Source organism: Carettochelys insculpta, chromosome 5 (assembly GCF_033958435.1).
Source record: "Carettochelys insculpta isolate YL-2023 chromosome 5, ASM3395843v1, whole genome shotgun sequence".
Classification (NCBI taxonomy): domain Eukaryota; kingdom Metazoa; phylum Chordata; order Testudines; family Carettochelyidae; genus Carettochelys; species Carettochelys insculpta.
The window spans coordinates 88,917,443-88,935,942 of NC_134141.1; the positions used below are offsets into that span (position 1 = coordinate 88,917,443).

At 37.9% G+C, this 18,500-nt stretch overlaps 1 protein-coding gene across 3 annotated transcripts in view; it reads right to left on the reverse strand.

Annotated features, from left to right (window-relative positions):
• Positions 1–2,665: 2,665 nt before the first annotated feature.
• The window catches only part of PIK3R1 (phosphoinositide-3-kinase regulatory subunit 1), a 74,543-nt gene continuing 58,708 nt past the window's right edge, over positions 2,666–18,500 (reverse strand). Inside the window, exons 1-10 of one of the 3 annotated variants that reach the window (XM_074995483.1) lie at positions 18,067–18,363; positions 14,510–14,612; positions 13,753–13,851; positions 13,448–13,628; positions 12,863–12,988; positions 11,723–11,865; positions 11,340–11,516; positions 11,173–11,241; positions 7,393–7,563; positions 2,666–7,054 (exon numbers count right to left, since the gene is read on the reverse strand). In XM_074995483.1, coding sequence (XP_074851584.1) covers positions 6,865–7,054; positions 7,393–7,563; positions 11,173–11,241; positions 11,340–11,516; positions 11,723–11,865; positions 12,863–12,988; positions 13,448–13,628; positions 13,753–13,851; positions 14,510–14,612; positions 18,067–18,082 — 1,275 coding nt within the window. In that variant the 5' untranslated portion in view covers positions 18,083–18,363 and the 3' untranslated portion in view covers positions 2,666–6,864. Of the gene's footprint in view, positions 7,055–7,392; positions 7,564–11,172; positions 11,242–11,339; positions 11,517–11,722; positions 11,866–12,862; positions 12,989–13,447; positions 13,629–13,752; positions 13,852–14,509; positions 14,613–15,984; positions 16,517–18,066; positions 18,364–18,500 lie in introns of those variants that run through there. The other 2 variants (XM_074995482.1, XM_074995481.1) reach the window with 2 other exon arrangements.

An 18,500-nucleotide genomic window follows, 5' to 3' on the forward strand; every position in this document is an offset into this window, starting at 1 on the left:
GACACAATCTCAACTATGCTGAAAGCTCTGCTGTCCAGAGTCTCAAAAATAATCCAGACATTATAATCAAACCAGCTGACAAAAGGGCTTCTGTTGTTATCATGAATAAATCAGACTATGACCAGGAGGCAGCCAGACAACTCTCCAACACCACATTTTACAGACCTGATCCCACTTTGGAATTCCAAAAGAAATTACAACTACTACTTAAGGAACTCCCTGCTGCTACGCAGGACCTTATTCACTCAGACACACCATTTGAGCCCTGACCTGGATTATTTTATTTACTTTCCAAAACCCACAAACCTGGAAACCCCGGACACCCTATCATTTCAGGTATTGACACCCTTACCACCGGACTATCCAGTTCTGTGGACTCCCTCCTTAAACCCTAGGACACCAACACTCCCAGCTATCTCTGAGATACTACTGGCTTTCTGAGGAAATTACAGAACATCGGAAAACTTCCTAACACCACCATCCTTGCCACCATGGACAACGATTCCTCAGCTCTTGTCCCGTTACCCCTCCTTTATTTACAATACATGGATGTCATCGTCATGATTTGGACCCATGGTATAGAAAATCTAGAAGGATTCCACAGAAACTTTAACAATCTGCATCCCACCATCAACGTATGCCTCGACTACTCCATGTGAGAGATACATTTCCTGGACACTACAGTACAAATCAAGGATGGCCTGATCAGGACCACACTCTACTGGAAACCCACTGATCGCTATACTCACCTACACACTTCTAGCTTCCATCCTACACACACACAACAAGATCCATTGTTTACAGTCAAGCCCTTAGGTACAAACACATTTGCTCTGATCCTACTGACAGAGACCAAAAAACCACAAAATCTCTACCAAATATTCATAAACCTTAACTACGCACCAGGAAAAGTTTAAAAAAAATTGACAGGGCCACACGAATACTCAGAAACCAGCTACTTCAAGATAGGCCCATAAAAACCAATAACAGAACACCAGGGGTCATTACCTACAGCCCCCAGCTCAAGGGGGAGAAAGGTGTTCTGCCTCATGGGGGGAGAGGCAGAAGGCTGTTGACAAAAGTGCTACGTTCTGTCAATTTACTGCTGACAAAATGCATTTTTAGAGTGGACGCACCATGAGTTTCATCAACAGAAACAAGTGTTTTGGCAAAAAACCCCTCTAGTGTAGATGTAGCCATAGAGTGAGGGTGTTAGAAACAAAGTCAGAGCATTGGGTGCTTCAGCTATCATATGTCTCTGGCAAAACTAAACGCGAATGCCTATGAGGTTGGAGCTCTGTTTATACTTCTGTAGTGTTTTGGGATATCAACACTGGTCCATGATGACATGGGCAAGGTATGAGTTCTGCAGAGTAGAAAACAGTATCTAGTCCAGGTGGTACCAAAGACAGGCCAAAGAGATGGTTTGGATAGGCTCTAGGACTAGGAGAAGGTTATGGGCAAACAGGTCCTCCATCCTGAGATCCAAACCCAGGGATCTGGGGAGCATCCAGCAAGGGGAGCTCTACTGGGGCTGTGAAAATAAATTATTTGCACGCTGTCATCTGAGGAGGCCCCAGTATAATTTGCACTATTTGTGCAAATTTTGGAATGGAACATTTACTATAGATAGAACTGTCACCTCACCTTCCCTGATAAGGTTCTGAGCCTTCAGATATTTGTGGGTTTTTTGTTTAGGGAGATGGAAGGGGAAATCTTGATTGCTTTTTCCAAGTCCCTCCCTTTCATAAAGTGGAGACAAACATTTCCCACTTGCAATGCCTTAAAAAACATTCAGAATGACTCCGTGTCACCCCTTTTTCCACACTGCTGAGTAAAAATTGGACACAGCGCATGAAATACTAGCCCTGCTGAAGTCAATGACAAAACTCCCATTAGTGTCAGGGGAGCCAGGATTACACCTAGGCTACAGCGATAGTACATTCCCCTTTTGGAGGAGGAATGTAAATGCGAGACAGTGAAAATGCAGATGAAGCACTGATTTACAAATCTGGTGCCTCATTTGCATAATGCCACACAATTGCATTTCCGGAAGAGACTTTTCCGAAACAAAAACAGTGAGTAGATGGAGTTTCTTGAGAAAAAAACAAAACAAAACAAAACTTTTTTGAAAGAATTCTTCCTGAAACAAAATAGGAAGGAGTCTTTCGAAAATGTTCTTCCTCCCCACCCCTGAAGGAACTCCCACCTACATGGCTGTTTTTGCTTTTGGAAAAGTCTCTTTTGGAAATGCAATCGTGCAAGATTTGTAAATCAGCACTTCATCTGCATTTTCAATCTCTCTCATTTGCACTCCTCCTCCGAAAGGGGAATATAGTGTAGACACAGCCCTAGAATCTGAAGGCATGGGAAATGGGCTTAGATCTCATTAACATTACACTGAGTTTGCAGTGCTACTGATGTAAGAGAGTGACCATTTTTGATGTCATCATATATGTGAGACTATTCCGGAGTTCTTCAGTGGCTACTGTCACTTCACCAAGTTAGAAGAATAGCTAAGAATGAGTATAAATTAGCTTCCCTCACCAATATGCACCCTCAATTTTCCGTTATGAGGTAAGGAACAAGCACACGTAGGAGTCAGTGATGTAACCTGGTGAAGTAACTTCTCAGAAAGTACTTAGTGAGGCCTTGACAAGTACAATGCAGTTTCAAAAACAACCTTTATTCTGTTTGAAGACCTAATACAATTTTAAAGCAACTTAAAAACAAGACACAGCTCCATCAAATCTATAGCTTGAACAAAATTTCAAGGAGGCACATTTTTATCATTGCCTTGTTAAGGCAATTTACAACCCATCCCATCCGCCACCTCCTCCAAGACCAGTTTTTAAACAAAGTAATTTTAATGTTTTAAAAGACATTTAACAGAACAGAGCTTTATTTTTTAAAACAAAAATACAAAAAATAGCAGCATCTTGGGCAGCTAATGCAGTCTCATACGGACAAGTGCAATGTAATGATCAACTCACACAGCCAGTCCAGTTTCGTCTTCCATGCTACTAAGAGTTCATTCTTCTTTTGTACAGAATGTGGCATTTTGGAACCTTGTCCCATGGGAGGCATTGTGCGTTGAGCTGCCCATTTCTAAAGTGATCCTGAAGAAATCAACACTATCAGGATTCACATTCCCAACTGAATACCATGCATAGCAAAAGCAATAACCAGCAGAAATTTTTCCCAATTAAAAGCATTGGAAAGATTCCCCAAGCATTATAGTTCGTTGCCAATTACAAGATAAAGCCACTCCTTTTCTACAGAACAGCTGGCATTAAAACAGAAGATTTGGCTTTACAGATGTTTGATAGATAAGTGAACCATTCAGATGAATTGTTTTTAAAAAACAGAACTACACAATCTTCTCACTTTATTTGGAAACAACTTTCACCAAAAAAGAGGTGTGTGTTTGTGTGTCTTTACTTTTAAACAAAGAAATGAGTGAGGGCATGTGCTTGATTTGGCAAAATGACTGTTTGGTGAAAGATGCACCTGGATGAGGATCCAGCCAAACACACCCCAACTCCAAGCTTTAGTTTAAAGAAACAGTAACTTATTTACTCTCACTTTTCTTGTGGTCACACATACTTCTACCTTTCAGCAGCCTTGTAAAACTACTGCCACAACTCAGAGACTTAAGTATTCATATGCATTAGATGCCAAAATTACAGCTGAGAAGAAATGACATTAAAAGCACCGTATTTCTTCTGTTATATCAACATACCTTTGTTTCATGTTCATATGAAGTTTGAGTTTCCAGGTATATTTAAGCTGGTTTAGTTCAAATGAAGTGAGTGGACCATACAATACATGAAGGGCATAAAATTTAGCAATCAAAAAAGGAGTTTGGCAAAGCTGCAGTACTGTACCGCTCACAAAGGAGTGAAATTCACCTCGGCAGGGAGCCCACTTTAGCCTAAGCACCACATCAAACTGACTAAAGCCCTATTTTCAGGGTTTAAATGACCCTTAAGTCGTGCACAGAATTTCTGTAGGCTGAATTTCACTTTAAGATGCCTTAATGGAAAAAAAAAAAATCTCAACTTTGTGCTTGTTTGCCCTTGTTTGTGCAAGAAAAGCCAGGGGCCCTGATTCTTATGAATACTAGCTTTTCCCTCTAATAAGCACAGATCCTCAAGTTGCGTAAATTGGCCTAGCATCAACAAAAGTAACAGAGCAACCCAGTGTATCCCAGTTGAGAACGGGGCCCATTGAGTCCTGTGGAAGGGAGAGGAAAATCTGGGCCCAGATGCCTAGCCACTATATCCTTTCCTGAAAATGTTTTAAGTGACACATGAATTCAGTCTCTACATTTTGCCTAAAGAAAATAAATGTAATACTTTACCTCTATCACAACTGACACTTTTAAGTTTTATGTCTACTTAGAAGGATATTTTGATATACTATGGAGGTTGCTTAGTTGCTGTATACCACATCAATTTGAATTTTGAGTGCCATTGTAGGACATTAAAAACCAAGATAATTGGTGAAGAAAAGGAAAACCATTGCAAAAAACAAATTGATTGTCTCACTCTGGGAAGTCTGCCTAGGGGGAGAGATGAACTGTAGGCTTGTATAACTTGGAAAAAAGTTCAGCATGCTTTTGAAAGTGATATTTGTCCTCATACTTTAAATGATGGTTGAGATTTGCTCCCTGATATGTGAAAGATTAAGTTCTGGTAAGGTAATACATTCCATAGAAAAAACTAAAATCAACAGGCTAAACAGCCTAAATCAAAATAAAAACACCAAAAATCTTACAGCATCAGAAATGAAGAGGTAATGTAAAAGTAAATCATAGGTGACAAACCATATTGCCTAAGTGTATTTCCAAAAGGTAAAGATTTCTGAATAAGTACATAATATTTCATTATAAGAAACATAGTTTCTTACAGGGAGAAATGTTCAGATAATTCAATGGGATTTATTTCTTCCATTGTGCATGCAGCTACCTCCCTTTAACAATAAAGGGTGTCCCACTGGTAGTTCAAGGGAAAACAAATTCATGCCTTCTCCTGGCTTCCTCTCAGACATCATTGCCCTATACAGCTGTAAAATGTGAAGTAGCACCATGAATTTATCCAATGTTGTGAGTCAATAACTATTCTATAAACCCACAGTGGATACCTTTTACAATTTTGGTAAACAGGGCACTAACTTCCTTTGTTTCTTTAACTAAAATTAACAGAAATCCTGTAACTTTCTGGTACCTGAAATTTTAAATTTTCTCTTTTACCTGACATTACCTTTCAGTAATAAGTTTGTGAAAATAACAGAAGTTATTTATATACATGCTAATGTTAAAAAGCAAGGTCTTCCCATCTGAATTTCCTCTAGCTTGTACCCTATTCTTCAGAAAAACTTGGGGGCCTTTTTCAAGTAATTAAAAAAAAAACAAGCACACATTTTAGATAAACTTCCTTCATATGAAATGAAAGGTATCTAGACATGCTGATAAAACATCTACCATGGTAAGTCAAGATGCTGGATTTACTTTTTACTATGAAAAGTCTGTGTGGATTAAGCTTGAGATCCAAAATGACTATTCTAGTATCCAGTTTTTCATTTATTCTTGCACAATAACACTCAGACAGGATGCACATTTTTCTTTTTCCAAACACAAAGACAATCGGGACAGAAGTCCAAAATACTTTAAGAAGCAAATATAGCGTGGTACCATATTCTAAAGATATCCTTGAAACAACATTGTTAGACTCAGTGATACTTTGTAATGCTCATATATTTTTATTGAATAAAGCAGCTTTGAAGCTTATCAGGCACTGCCCAACAAAATATTTTGTCCAAAAAAACAAAAACAAAAAAACAACAAAAAACCCCTAAAACTTTTAAACCTTTTTCTATACAAGGAAAATTGTAAAATATTCATAGTTTTAATTCTGAAGCCAATTTTAACTGGCATCCTGTACATTTCTTTAAAAAAAACCCAAACAACAAAATTAATATTAACAAAAATAATACTTAGGAAAAACATTTTCAGGCAACAAAAAAAACAGAAAAAAAGCTTATCCTGTGGGTACACTTGAAAGTGAAATACAACCAAAAGAAAAGTCAGTATTGCATAGCACTGTCAAAGGATTCAGCTTTCAGCAAACAGAAATGAGAAAACAGAAGCAAGTTTGGTATTGATAGTTTCCACTGATGATAGTTAGTCATCCACTATGTACATTTTTATATACCGTATGCCATTGAAAAATCCCATTTTCTTCTGTTTTAAATATGTTCTTAATATGGGACTTTAAAAATCTAAACAAAACACTTCCTGGCACTTTACTTCTACATCATTTCCTCTGAACAACGAACTGTAATCAAAGTATTTTTTAAAGTGTCCCTTAAGTGAAAGTGCCATTCTGCTACATATCGTTCATCAGGAAACGGAAATCCACAATGCTCTGTGTCCGGATCCACTGAGTACAGCAACACCAAATCTGAACCTTGCCATGACAGAGAAATTCCATTAACAGAATTACACAGACCTGTTGCCCCTTGGGTCTGCAGAATCCCACATTCTAGCTGGTAAAGCTCCAAAGAGATCGTAAACAAGCACCATGGTTAAAGGCCTCTATGTCCCTGCAGGGAGACAGGTATAGCATTTCTCTCTTGTGTTTTTCTCTTCTCAAAAAAGCACTTTAGATTAGAATCATACATTCACAGCTTCATACTGCAATCTCTCCCACTGCAGATGTCAAGAAAGCTCTAGTTCCATCTGAAGACAGACAGCTTTGATACTGCAGCTGAAATTCACGAATCAGGCTGAAAGGAACTCTCTCTTTCCAGAGGCCTCAGTATTGTCGATTTTTTTTGTTTTAAAACAAAGTATTAAGGTCTTCATCGCCTCTGTTGTGCATATACTGGGTAGGCTAGTGTGACATTGAGAGAGTCATTGTGCTGCACAAGTGATGTGTGTTGGTAATGTAGCACCAGTTCTTTAAGAGAGTTGTACAAGTTATATGGCTCTGCAAATCCATACCCACTAGGGGTTTTGTTTATGACACAGTGCTTTACTTCTCCATCCACCCTGAAGGGGAAAAAACAGAAAGGTTTTCAATTTATCAAGAAAGCAAAGGTTACCCATTAAAAAGCAGACTATAGATGACAGTAAATATTAAAATATTGGTAAAATACAGAATGAAAGTATTCCACATTGGAATAATTCTATACATCACTGCACTTTGCTGGAGGCAAAGGAACATCAATAAGGATAGACAAACTTATGCCTGACAGCCCAATCCCAAGCCAGCTGACATCAATGGGATCAGGCCTGTAGCTGCTCATCACCCACAAACTCCTCATTTTCTTTTAAATTGATTGTCATCCCTCTGCTTTACAAACAATGTGGTAAATGAGGATACATACACCACAGAGCAGGCATAGCAGCCCTGTTTGCTGCTCTCCCGAACCAGGAATGTTCCATCCCGTTTCCCCCGGAGCAGATTTTCAGCTTGGCTTCTGTTGATATTTCCCACATTCCATGTTCTCTCATCATGATGGGGTAAGTCCTCATCATCTTCCACCATTGAATATTGGCTATACAAATACGAGAAGGTTAACATAAGTGTAGCATTTGAGGAACCAGTCATCAAGCCCAGCCCTGAAGCCCAGCTTTTGCAAGGGCTTACTGAAGATTTTTTGAAGCTGGGATCTTTCGCTCCCAAGCCAAGAATCACGTCTTCACCAGCAAGTCACATTCAGCAGTGTTGCAGAGATTAAACTAGGGACAGGCAACAAGACTTGAAACATCTACTTGTAGGAAGATGAATACAAGGGCCCAAGATATGCAAGTCTTTTGACTTTAAGTTTTTACTTCAAAGCCAAATGTTGTTATCTAGCAATATTGTGCAGATACCCTAATGTAAATGGAGGTGGTGTTATTTTCCTGATAGTGCTTCAGTGCATCAGCTGCTAGTCCTCAATTTGGCAAGCAGCAGGTACAGCAAACTGAACTGCTCTCTGGGTCAGTTGCAGTGCTGATGGTCAGAACTCTGCGGTCTGCAGTGCAATTGTCAAGAACCACGTCAACGTCATGCTGCTGGTTGGGACAGTCACCTGCAACAGCAGAGATAGGCAACTGAACTGTTCATTTTGGGAAAGGGATTGCAAATGTAAAAGGAGGATGTAAAGGGCAAAACAACAGACTTCTCTCTCCTCTCTGCTGCTAAAGGAGGGACACTCTACCCTCCTCACGCTTTTCTGCTATTGGACACAGAAAGCCCTTCTCTCTTCCATCTGCCACATGGGATGGAATTCCACTGTTATTCAAACTATTCTGGCTAGATGAAGCCTCCACTCAGGGTCAAAAGATGACACCTTGACAGAACATAAACAGCTGGAGACTATGGATAAGTGGGATAGTGCTCATCCTTCGCTCCCCCAGCGCACACACCAAGATGTGGCTGCCTGCATTAATTCTTCTATCAATATACCTTCGGCTAGTAGATTTAAGCCTCTGTCTTGCAGGTATCCAGGCAGGTTTTCAAACACTGAGTAAATACAGCTTCTCATTCATCTCGATTCCTTCATTCTCAATCTGTGCTACATACATCAGTGTCCATCCACTGTTGGAATTCAGTTTCTTTGGAAGGTTCTGGTTTCTCTCACAAATGAACACCAGCTACCTTCCTTATCCTGCCACTTCTTTGCCACTATCTGTAGTCTTACAAAGCTCACTTCAGCCATCTCCTAAGGCAAGGATCCCCATCATCTATGCTCATTTTCAATGTTTATTTTAGCTATATTAGAACTTCAGAAAATCTGAATGGTGTCACCAGAAATTTGAGGAGAAATCAAATGGCTCATTAGCAAGAAAAGATGTAAAATGAAAAATATAAGCAAAACAGCTTAAATAAGAAAAGCAAAACATTGTTTCATTTAATATTTGGATCCCATGCTCCCAAACTGCAGCCTTGTCTGCACTAGCCTTATTGGCTCTAGCTTTGAGAATGGAATCATAAAACCATAGGGTTAGAAGGGAACACAAGGGTCATCTAATCTAAACCCTACCAAGGTGCAGTACTTGTGTCTAAAATCATCCAGGACAGATGGCTTTCCACCATCTTCTTGAAAATCTCCAGAGATGGAGTTTCCCCAACTTCCCTAGGCAGCTTTTTCTATTGTGTTACTGTTCTTAAATTTTGGGAGTATTTCCTGAGATTTAATCTCAATCTGCTAAAATGTAGTTTGCACCTACTGCCTGTTGTCCTGCCCTTTGGGGCAAAAGGGCAATTTTTTTCTTAACCTTTTCTTTGAACACATCTCTTATCCCCAAACTAAGCATGCCCAGTTCCTTCAGCCTTTGCCCATCTAGCTTGCATTCCATCCATTTGATCATCTTTGTCACAGAGATCCGGATCCTTTCCAGCGTCTCAACATCCTTTCTACAGTAAACACTTTCATATCTGGCATTCTATCATATGGAACTGTCAGATAATGGACATTTTAGCCACATGTAAATTTTAGTTATGTTTTCCATAAGTACAGTATAGTGAAAGTAAATACAAATAAATACAGCACATACAGTATTGTTTACAGTGTACAATACTACTGTTGTTGGTAAATAAAGTACTCTGCATACATTTGTTTGTTGCTTAATATCTAATCTTGTTTTTCTTCAGTATTATGTACTGGTAGGTGCACCTCTCTATTATCCAGAATATTTGAATATCCAGCAACCTCCCGATCCCAGGGCTGCTAGATATGAAAGAGTTTAAAATGTATAGCAGTGACCAAAAATGGACTCAGTATATCAGTTGAGGCCTAACTCACACAAAGTAGAATGGTACTAGTGCTTCCAGTGATTTAAATTCTATGCCTCTGTTAATGCAACCCAACACTGCATTTGTTTCCCTCTGCCTCTCAATTTCATGCTATTGTCTAAAGCTCAGCTCTCCCAAGACAACTTTGAATTTTAATTCTGTTCTCTGAGGTGTTAACAGACCCCATTCCTACCATTATTTCATCTGCAAACCTGATCTCATTGCTTCCTCTTCCTATATCCAGGGCATTAATAAAGATGTTAAATAACACCCAGAAGAGATCCCTGTGGAACCTCACTTGAGAGGTCCCTCCTAAACATTCCATTCACGTTTATGGGTTTGTTTGTGGTTGTTTAACCAATTATGTTTCTGCCCTTTGGTGCAGAATTCTCATCACAGCAGTGATGGGAGAGTTAATGATGACTAGCTGCCTATATTTTGACCTCCTCATCTTCCACCTGTACTCAGTAAGGTTAGACAACTGGGTTGTAAAAACTCCAGTGCCATGTCTACCCAATACTTCCATGATTGCTAATCTCAGTAGAGCTGCATCAGTTCTAGAGCAACAGAAGACAACTAAGAACAGCCTAACTACTATTTTGGACAAAGCTAGAGTGCAGCTATAGAGAAACACACTAACCAACCATGCTGATTCTATGTTTGAAGAACAAAGGTAGGGTAGAAGGCAATGACAGAAAGCAATACAGATTGATCGTGTTTCAGGATATGAATTCCACTGACATCGCTTTTCACATTTGTTTTCTTTTTTAAATGATTGACTCATTAGGTTCTTTGCTTTCTTGCTTAGTATTGGCTTAAGAAGGAAACTAGAATCCCTCTCTTTATCCACCCCACATTGCCTGGAATACTCAGCAGTTTCATGATCAACACTTTCCATGTGCATTGTCTCCCATGGCCAAAACAAATGAAAAATCTGATACAACCTCATCTGCTATAATGACAGACCAATACTTTGTGCTTGAAAGGAGCCTGCCATCAGAATTGCTCAATGTTTTATAAATGTAAATTCAGCTATAACACCCCTTGAGGTATTTATATTGCAAGATACCCATTTTATGGACAGGAACAGAAAGGGTTTTGGGAAAGTAGCATATGAAAGTTCAAGGTGATGAGAATCGGGAACAGATCCAGAATCACCTGACCATACACCTCACAGGTATTTCTAGAAGAGCAAAAGATAAGACTGATACCTTTCCTAATAATCTCAGAAAATCAGATGGCAAATCCAAACCAGTATCAGCTATGCCTAGATAAGACTGGGCTGAGGCTGAGTCTTCCTGCAGTCACTGAACTATATATAGTTAAATTCATGACCACGTGAAATAATTTGTTTTCAGGAATATTCAATTCCTTCAGTACTTACTCTTCGGTGTTTTCATTGCCCAACCATTCGTTTAACTTCTTTTGCCGAACACCTTTTTGAGTCAACCACCTAGGAAATAATAAGAACCGATTTATACATTTTTTAAATTGGCTAAAGTTGAACAATGTGGAAAAACTAAATTTTTCGTAATTAATACAGGCACTTACATTAAATACTGGTCTCGTGTCTTTCTCAGCTGTATAAGGTCTGGTTTAATGCTGTTCATACGTTTGTCAATCTCTCTGTATTCAGCTGCTTGCTTCTTTAAATCCTCTTCTAGTCGACGTCTGCTGTCCACAATTTCACTTATTCGAGACTTCAGCTTCTCATAGTTGTGCATAATTCTAAAGAAAAGGATTAGGTTTATTATACTTATTAGACCCTGGTACATAATCCAGTTTCGCTATTTTTGCTCATAAGCATTACAAATAAGATTTTTTTCATGATTCAATTGCAAAATTTTCAAGCCTTCACCCACTGAAAGTCGCATTTATTCCATTGACATTGTCTAAATCATAAGCATTTTAAACAGATAAGCCCTGGTACCAACCTTTGTATTTCTTTTTCATTTCCTTCCCGTTTAAACTTTTCAATATACTCTTTGCTGTATCTTTCTTGTGTCTGGCATTGCTCTTCAAATATTTTTATTGTTTCATTAAATGCTTCAATAGCCGTTCTTTTCATTTGAATTTCCTGAAAATAAAGTAATCATAATTATAGTCCCTGTAAAACTGAAGGGATGATTTATTGTCTTATCTCTATAACGGTTTGTTATCATACAGTAAAAATGATTGTACTTCAATATCACTGAAACAACATGTCAACCGTCTGTAGATAGATCCTTCCAATATAGGAAGATCAAGTCTTGTACAGCCTGCTACTTTCCAGTTGATGCTGCTTTCCAGTAAAGTCAATGACCATATGTAGAATTACTTATTACACTTGTTTTATATATTAGCTTTATTTTTGCAATGGTAGCCTTTTGACAGAGCCCTCACCTTTGTACCCCTAAAAGGTACAAATGCTTTGTACCCCTAAAAGGTACAAATGTGTCTGGGACTCCCAAAATGCTAAGTTGACCTGACTGATTTGTTGGGGTTTCACCCATACCTCCAGCATGCTTCAAAATTCCTGTCTTTTAGATATGCTTCCTGCAGGTACCAGAAAGCACAGTATTCATTCTGTGACTATAAAAAAGCACCACTTCCCTGCCCTTTCCAGGCTCTGCTAATTAATTACAAGCTAACGTGACAGGAGGGGGTTGCTGTTCATTTTAGCATTCTAGCTAATTGTCACTTCCACACTTCATACATTTAGTACCTAATACCTTTTTCTGGATAGAAATTCTAAGGTATTGTGCCTAGAAAGGATGCAGGGAGGGGAAGGTGACACTACAAATGGCCAATATGTAGACCTGCTGCCAAGCCAACAGGAGTTTTGCATATGGAGCACTTGCAAGAGTTGGTCCCAACCTATGGTAATATAGTCCCAACCTGGGGTTATAACAGCTCATACACGAGTAAATGATTCCAACTAACTGAACAATCACATCAAGCAACTTTTGTTTTACAAAAGAAAGAAGTAAAGACAAAAGCACCTCAAAGTCAACATTAGCAATTTAGATCAATGTCTTTCACAAAACAAAGAAGAAGAGCTGCACTCTACAAGCCCTGCTTCAACAATAACTCACCTGAGATGTTCTGGTGTAATCTTCATAGAGTCTGTCATATTCTCGACTCTTTTCTTGAAACTGAGTGTTATATTCATGCAATTTCTTTCCCACTGCTTCAATACTGTCCTCTTTCACAACCTGATCCTGGGATGATAAGGAGAGAGAAATATATCCAGTAAAGAAACAGTTACACCGTAAAAATTTTCACAATAAAAAGGCTTAAAGTGACCATTACAGAGAAATATAACACAATCTGACATTATTCTTACAATATGGCAGAGAGATGTGCTTAAGGCATATAATATGCACATCAGAAATAAAACCAAGCATAAAAATTTTGCACTGCAAACATGCAACAGAAAGCTGAAAATTATATATTTCATCATAAAAATGATCTGATTTAATCTGGTAAATTTATTTCACAAAGAGCTGTCCATAGCATTTATAGTTTGTATTATTTGATGTGCCATTTGCAGAGTTGCTTTTTTTAGAAAAAGCTTTAGATCCAGAATATTAACTGAGATGAGTTTCTCTATGCTGAATGGCTCTCCATCTAACAACTTTTCTGTACATAAGCAGAATAAAAAGAATAAAAAATGTTACCTGCTGGTATTTGGAGACTGGATAAAGTAATTTTACATCCAGTTTAGGATTATACTGGGCTAGAGACTCATTCCGGTAGTGGTTTATTAGCTCAACCACAGAGTTGAAAGTTAATGGGTCGGAAAACCCATACTTTCCATCTCGATGAAATATTTTGATTAATTTGTTATTTCCCCCTTTCCTGTAAATAAAGTTTGGAAGACCGTCAACCACATTTCAGATGCTTTTGCCTAAAGAAAGTAGCATTTTTAAATGTAGTTCAGTAAGAATAGATTCCAATATCAGAATCTAGTTGAGTATTTTACCTTAGTGTAAGTGTATAGTCTCCGTGCATTTTGGTAGAAGCATCTCGTACCAAAAAGGTACCATCAGCAGTATCACGAAGCTTCTCATTTACTTCTTCCCTGCAATGAAATCAAAAGTAGACACTGATTAGCCCTTACTCATTTTTTCACCATAATTTATCTTTCTTAAAACAGAAACACACCTTTGCTTTTTTCATCATCCTCTCTCTCTGAGATGAACATTACATTCATTTCATAGTTCTCCTGGTGAACAAATGGAATATAAAAATGCTGTATCCAATGTACTCCCACTGCTGGAGCAGATTTATATTTAATGCAGAGTTCCTCCTACATGTTCATACAAGCCTGCACAATTGGAGCATCCAGTGGCACTATACTGTACCTATATATAGTAAGGTTAAAAATGCTGCTTCTATACAGCATTTTTAAGTCTGGTTTATTAACATGACAGTACTGTGCCTCAGAGTTCTGGTCTTGGAAGCAAGGAGGGGGAAAATGATGATTTTCAGTATTGTCCTTTCATGCTAGTGTCGTAGCATTTCACAGGTCTTAAAATAACAGAACAACTTTCAAAGAATTGTATTTTTGGACATACTGCATTCTAACTGTCATCTTCTGAGTCACCTCTGGAACAAAACCACCTATGATTGTGTTGGAGAACGTTCTAAGTAGTTCTTAAAACTAGAATCATTTTTCTGTCATTAAGCAGAATACAAAGAGGATATAATGAATACATACATGCCTTTGGCTGGCTTACCTCGAGATATCTCCCCAATACCATTCAGCATCTTGTAGAGACATGTTGTTATTCATACTGTTGTTAATTACAGTATTAGGTTTTGGTGGCTTAGGAGGCAGTGCTGCAGAGGAGGGGGGAAAAGAGTTGATTGTAGCAAATGAAACAGTACAATTCTCAACATTCTAAGTAATGCATAATGATTGTAATGTTGCAACAATCATGTTCCCAAACCCTGAAAACGATTGCATAACACATGTTTCCATTACTGGCAATCTTTGAAAGATACCCCATTAATCAAGATAATTTTTCTGGCAACAAACTTAATTATACCATAAAGATGTACAATGACAAAAGATGTATGTTAGTTACTGATGAATACATTTCAAGGAAAACAAGCCACCCCCACCCCACAAAAAGACACCTAAAGTTTGTTTTCACCTTATGCCACTTCCTACATCAAATGTCCATCCTGAGATGGTTACAAACAACAAAGCATGTCAAGCTTCATTTTTATTTTTCCCTCCATTTAATTGTCCAAGTGGAATTTTGCCCTTTCTCCTTCAAGAGCTGCTGTGGGTAATAAAGGAAGAAAAACCACAGCAATACTGTATGTTTTAGGAGAAGAAATTGAGCTTCTCTGATCTCTCAGCATTTTGTAGTCATCTGCGAGAAACTACTTTAGGAAACCCATCTGTGACCTAAATATCCCTAGTGTTAATCTTAGTATTTGATAGGGTAAATTGTGTTCCAAATGCCAAAACTGATTAAAAACCACATCCCCTTTTCTCAAAGTCAAAGCTGCATACATACACCACTGAGTGCCAGAAATGATACTGCAGCATTTTTGTCTTACCAACTAGGACAACACTGAAATTAGGATTAAAAATGAAACACGGTTTTGAATTTTATAATAAACTGTACGTTGTTTATATACACGATTGTTTGTGTAATATGCTTGGCTGCAAAAGACAATATTTTTATAATAATAAGTGTCCGCCTCACATAACAATTCCAATATCATATGACTAACTGGTACAAAGTCAGGAATTAATTTATTGTTAGATTTCAATATGCTTTCTCTAAGACTATCCTGCATACTGATGTGTAACCCCTGTATCAAGAAACACAACTGTTTTATAAGATCTCGTCAGCCATAATGTAGAGCATAAATAGCAAACATAAAAAAAAAAAATGATTCAACTTTTTTAGTATATACTATCCAGGACTAGATATATACGAGAGAATAAAATCAAAACTGAAACACCTGAATATCATTCAATTCTAAATAAAAAAGAAACAAGGTATTTGCTTCAGGCTATGATTCTAATTCCTAGTTCTATACCTGACAACCACAATTTAATTTCAATTTATGAAAAAAATAAATTTGCATCAACAACAAAGTAAGTAAACCCTACACATCAAATGAGGATTTTGCAGCAGCTATCATCAAGACCAAAACGAAGCAGGCTTTTTCAATAAGACTGCAGTATTACCTGGTGGATCCATTTCTATGTAAAACATCAAGTCTGTGCCACAATTTATATCTGTCTTAGGATATTCTATATCCAGTTCTTCCATACTCCAAACAGTGTTGTGCATCTGTATGTATTTCACTGAGTAAAGCTCAGTTAGAAGAAAAAAGAAGCAGGCTCTCTTTGTAATGGTGTCTTGGAATTCATTTTAAAACCTATAAAGGGGCTGCACTGTAACCTATTACATCATAAGCCCCAGCCAATCCTGTCAAAATAATGTCACCAGACCACTCCTGTTTCATCACTTTGTTCTACACTAATCTTAAGACAATTTCAGTTTCAGAAAGCATCTTCATTTTACAGAGAATTGCAATATAGGAATGAGATTCTACACAGACAGACCGAGCCTGTTTTCCTTGTGGTGATTTTCCATTTTATTTTTCTGACTCTCTGCAGCATGGTACATTCCACTGCTGGCAGGTTGACAAAGGTTGATACACTGCAGCAGTACATAGGGTTTTCTTTTAAATTATATAAATATAATATCATGGTTCTATGCTTCTCAGTTTCGACAGCCTGCTTAGCTAGCTAATGATTACCATTCAAGATCTTTTAAAAGCCTTTTCTACCTACTTTACATATTAAAAAGGGGGTTGGGGGAAATCATGTACTCCAAATATGTAATGAACTCCAGTTCTGCACAGTGCAGAGTTTTAAGCTTTTAAATGGTCACAGTCCCTGATACACTTGATATACTATCAAGTGTATTACACGAATGCCCTGTTTCCTTATTTGCAGGGCAATACAGTTGTTAAACATTTTCACATAATTTTAAAAGCTACAAATAGGATATTGCCATCTTATGCTCAGGTTGTTCATGAGGCTTTTTAAACCTAGTACAGTGAACCAAACTAAGCAAAATCTTGAAACAAGTCTCTTCTGAATAGACACAGCCTGCCACCCTGCATCATTTAATTTACTTTTTTCCCCATTGTTTCTCTGCCCTGCTCTAATCGTCTACTATACTTGGCATTTTCTGAAAGCAAGAGCCACTATCATTTTCTTCTTTGTGTACTCTAACTTTATATCTGCAAAAGAATTGTGTAATAATCCTTCTCAACCAAACTGAACATGTAAAAAGAGTCTTTGACTATTACTCTCTCAGCCTCCTCTAAAGAATACTATTAACCCAGTAGTGGACTACTATGCATAGCACTTACGAAAACGTTAATATCACGCCCCTCTATCTAGGCAGAAAACTAGATACCAAAAATATAAGCAACTGAAGAAATTAGCAATGCAGTCATCTTAAAAATACTTTTGCTTGGTGCATAGCTAAAATCTGCACATATTACACACAAATGCTTGTTATATACTTTAAAATGAGTAAAATTATTTGCTATATATTGTACCCGCATTCTGACCCCAACTATCCTGATTTAGACCAGTGTAAACATGTAAGGATATGGCTACAGTACAAACATCATCAATAGTTGCCTACACATGATCTCTTCTTGAAGGAGTCTCTTTCTCTCTCCCCCATTTAGGTAGACAAGCACCAAAAATTCATTCCAGTTGTATAGGATAACAGGATATTCGAGATGCTCCCAGACACAAGTCCAAACATTGAACTTGAGGGTTTAGCCCACCTGCTACTCACACAGTTGAGTTGCCATTACTTAAATTAGGTTCTGCGATTTCCTACAAAGAATATATTGGTACATTCTGTTTAAAGAGGAAGTTAGTCTAATTTTTTAAAAAATTTCCATCAACAACTGCTGGCAGAAAAAAATCTTCTCACTTTTTTTTTTGTTTTTAAAACCACTGGCCAAATTCTAGACAGCTGCACTTGTACAATCAGGTTACTGCTCAGCCCAAACTAGTCTAGCTGGTTGGGATGCCATATGGCAAACCAGAACAGGCAGGACACACGCAGACAGGTGATTTTCCACTGCCCCTGCTTAACCTGGATAGGTATGGACTTTCACCCAGAAACATTATGACTAGTGATCACTTGTAATAAAGTACTGAAAATACATACACTCCTATTTCTGTAAGGATGTGGGGGGAAGGGGAAATGCATACACATTCAAAACCACTTACTTTGTAAATTATGCATCACAAATGCTTGCCTCAGTAATACTTGTATCCAAAATTCTGAAAAGTTCAGATAGCAATTCTTTCACACAGAAAAGGATTTTTTTAATAAAAAATCCCTTCGTTAGGATAATTCTCTGAATGAATGAGTTGAGCACTCTGTGCTTTCCAATTAACACTCCATAAAATCCACTCCAAAGAGCTGTAACATGAAGTCAGAAAATCCAAGCTCCCTTTCCCTTTCTAAGCAAATTAAACTTCTGCGCTGTGCCATGGATATCCACACATTTATGCCTCATCATTAAAAAGCGAGCAGGATTTTAGTACTGTTAAAAAAAAAACAAAAAAACTTCAGTAGCTTGCACGTCTCTCTCAGATAAAGATCTCAGTTTCATGATTAACTCGGGCAGGTTCAAATATTTGCTGAGCCAGGGATTTCA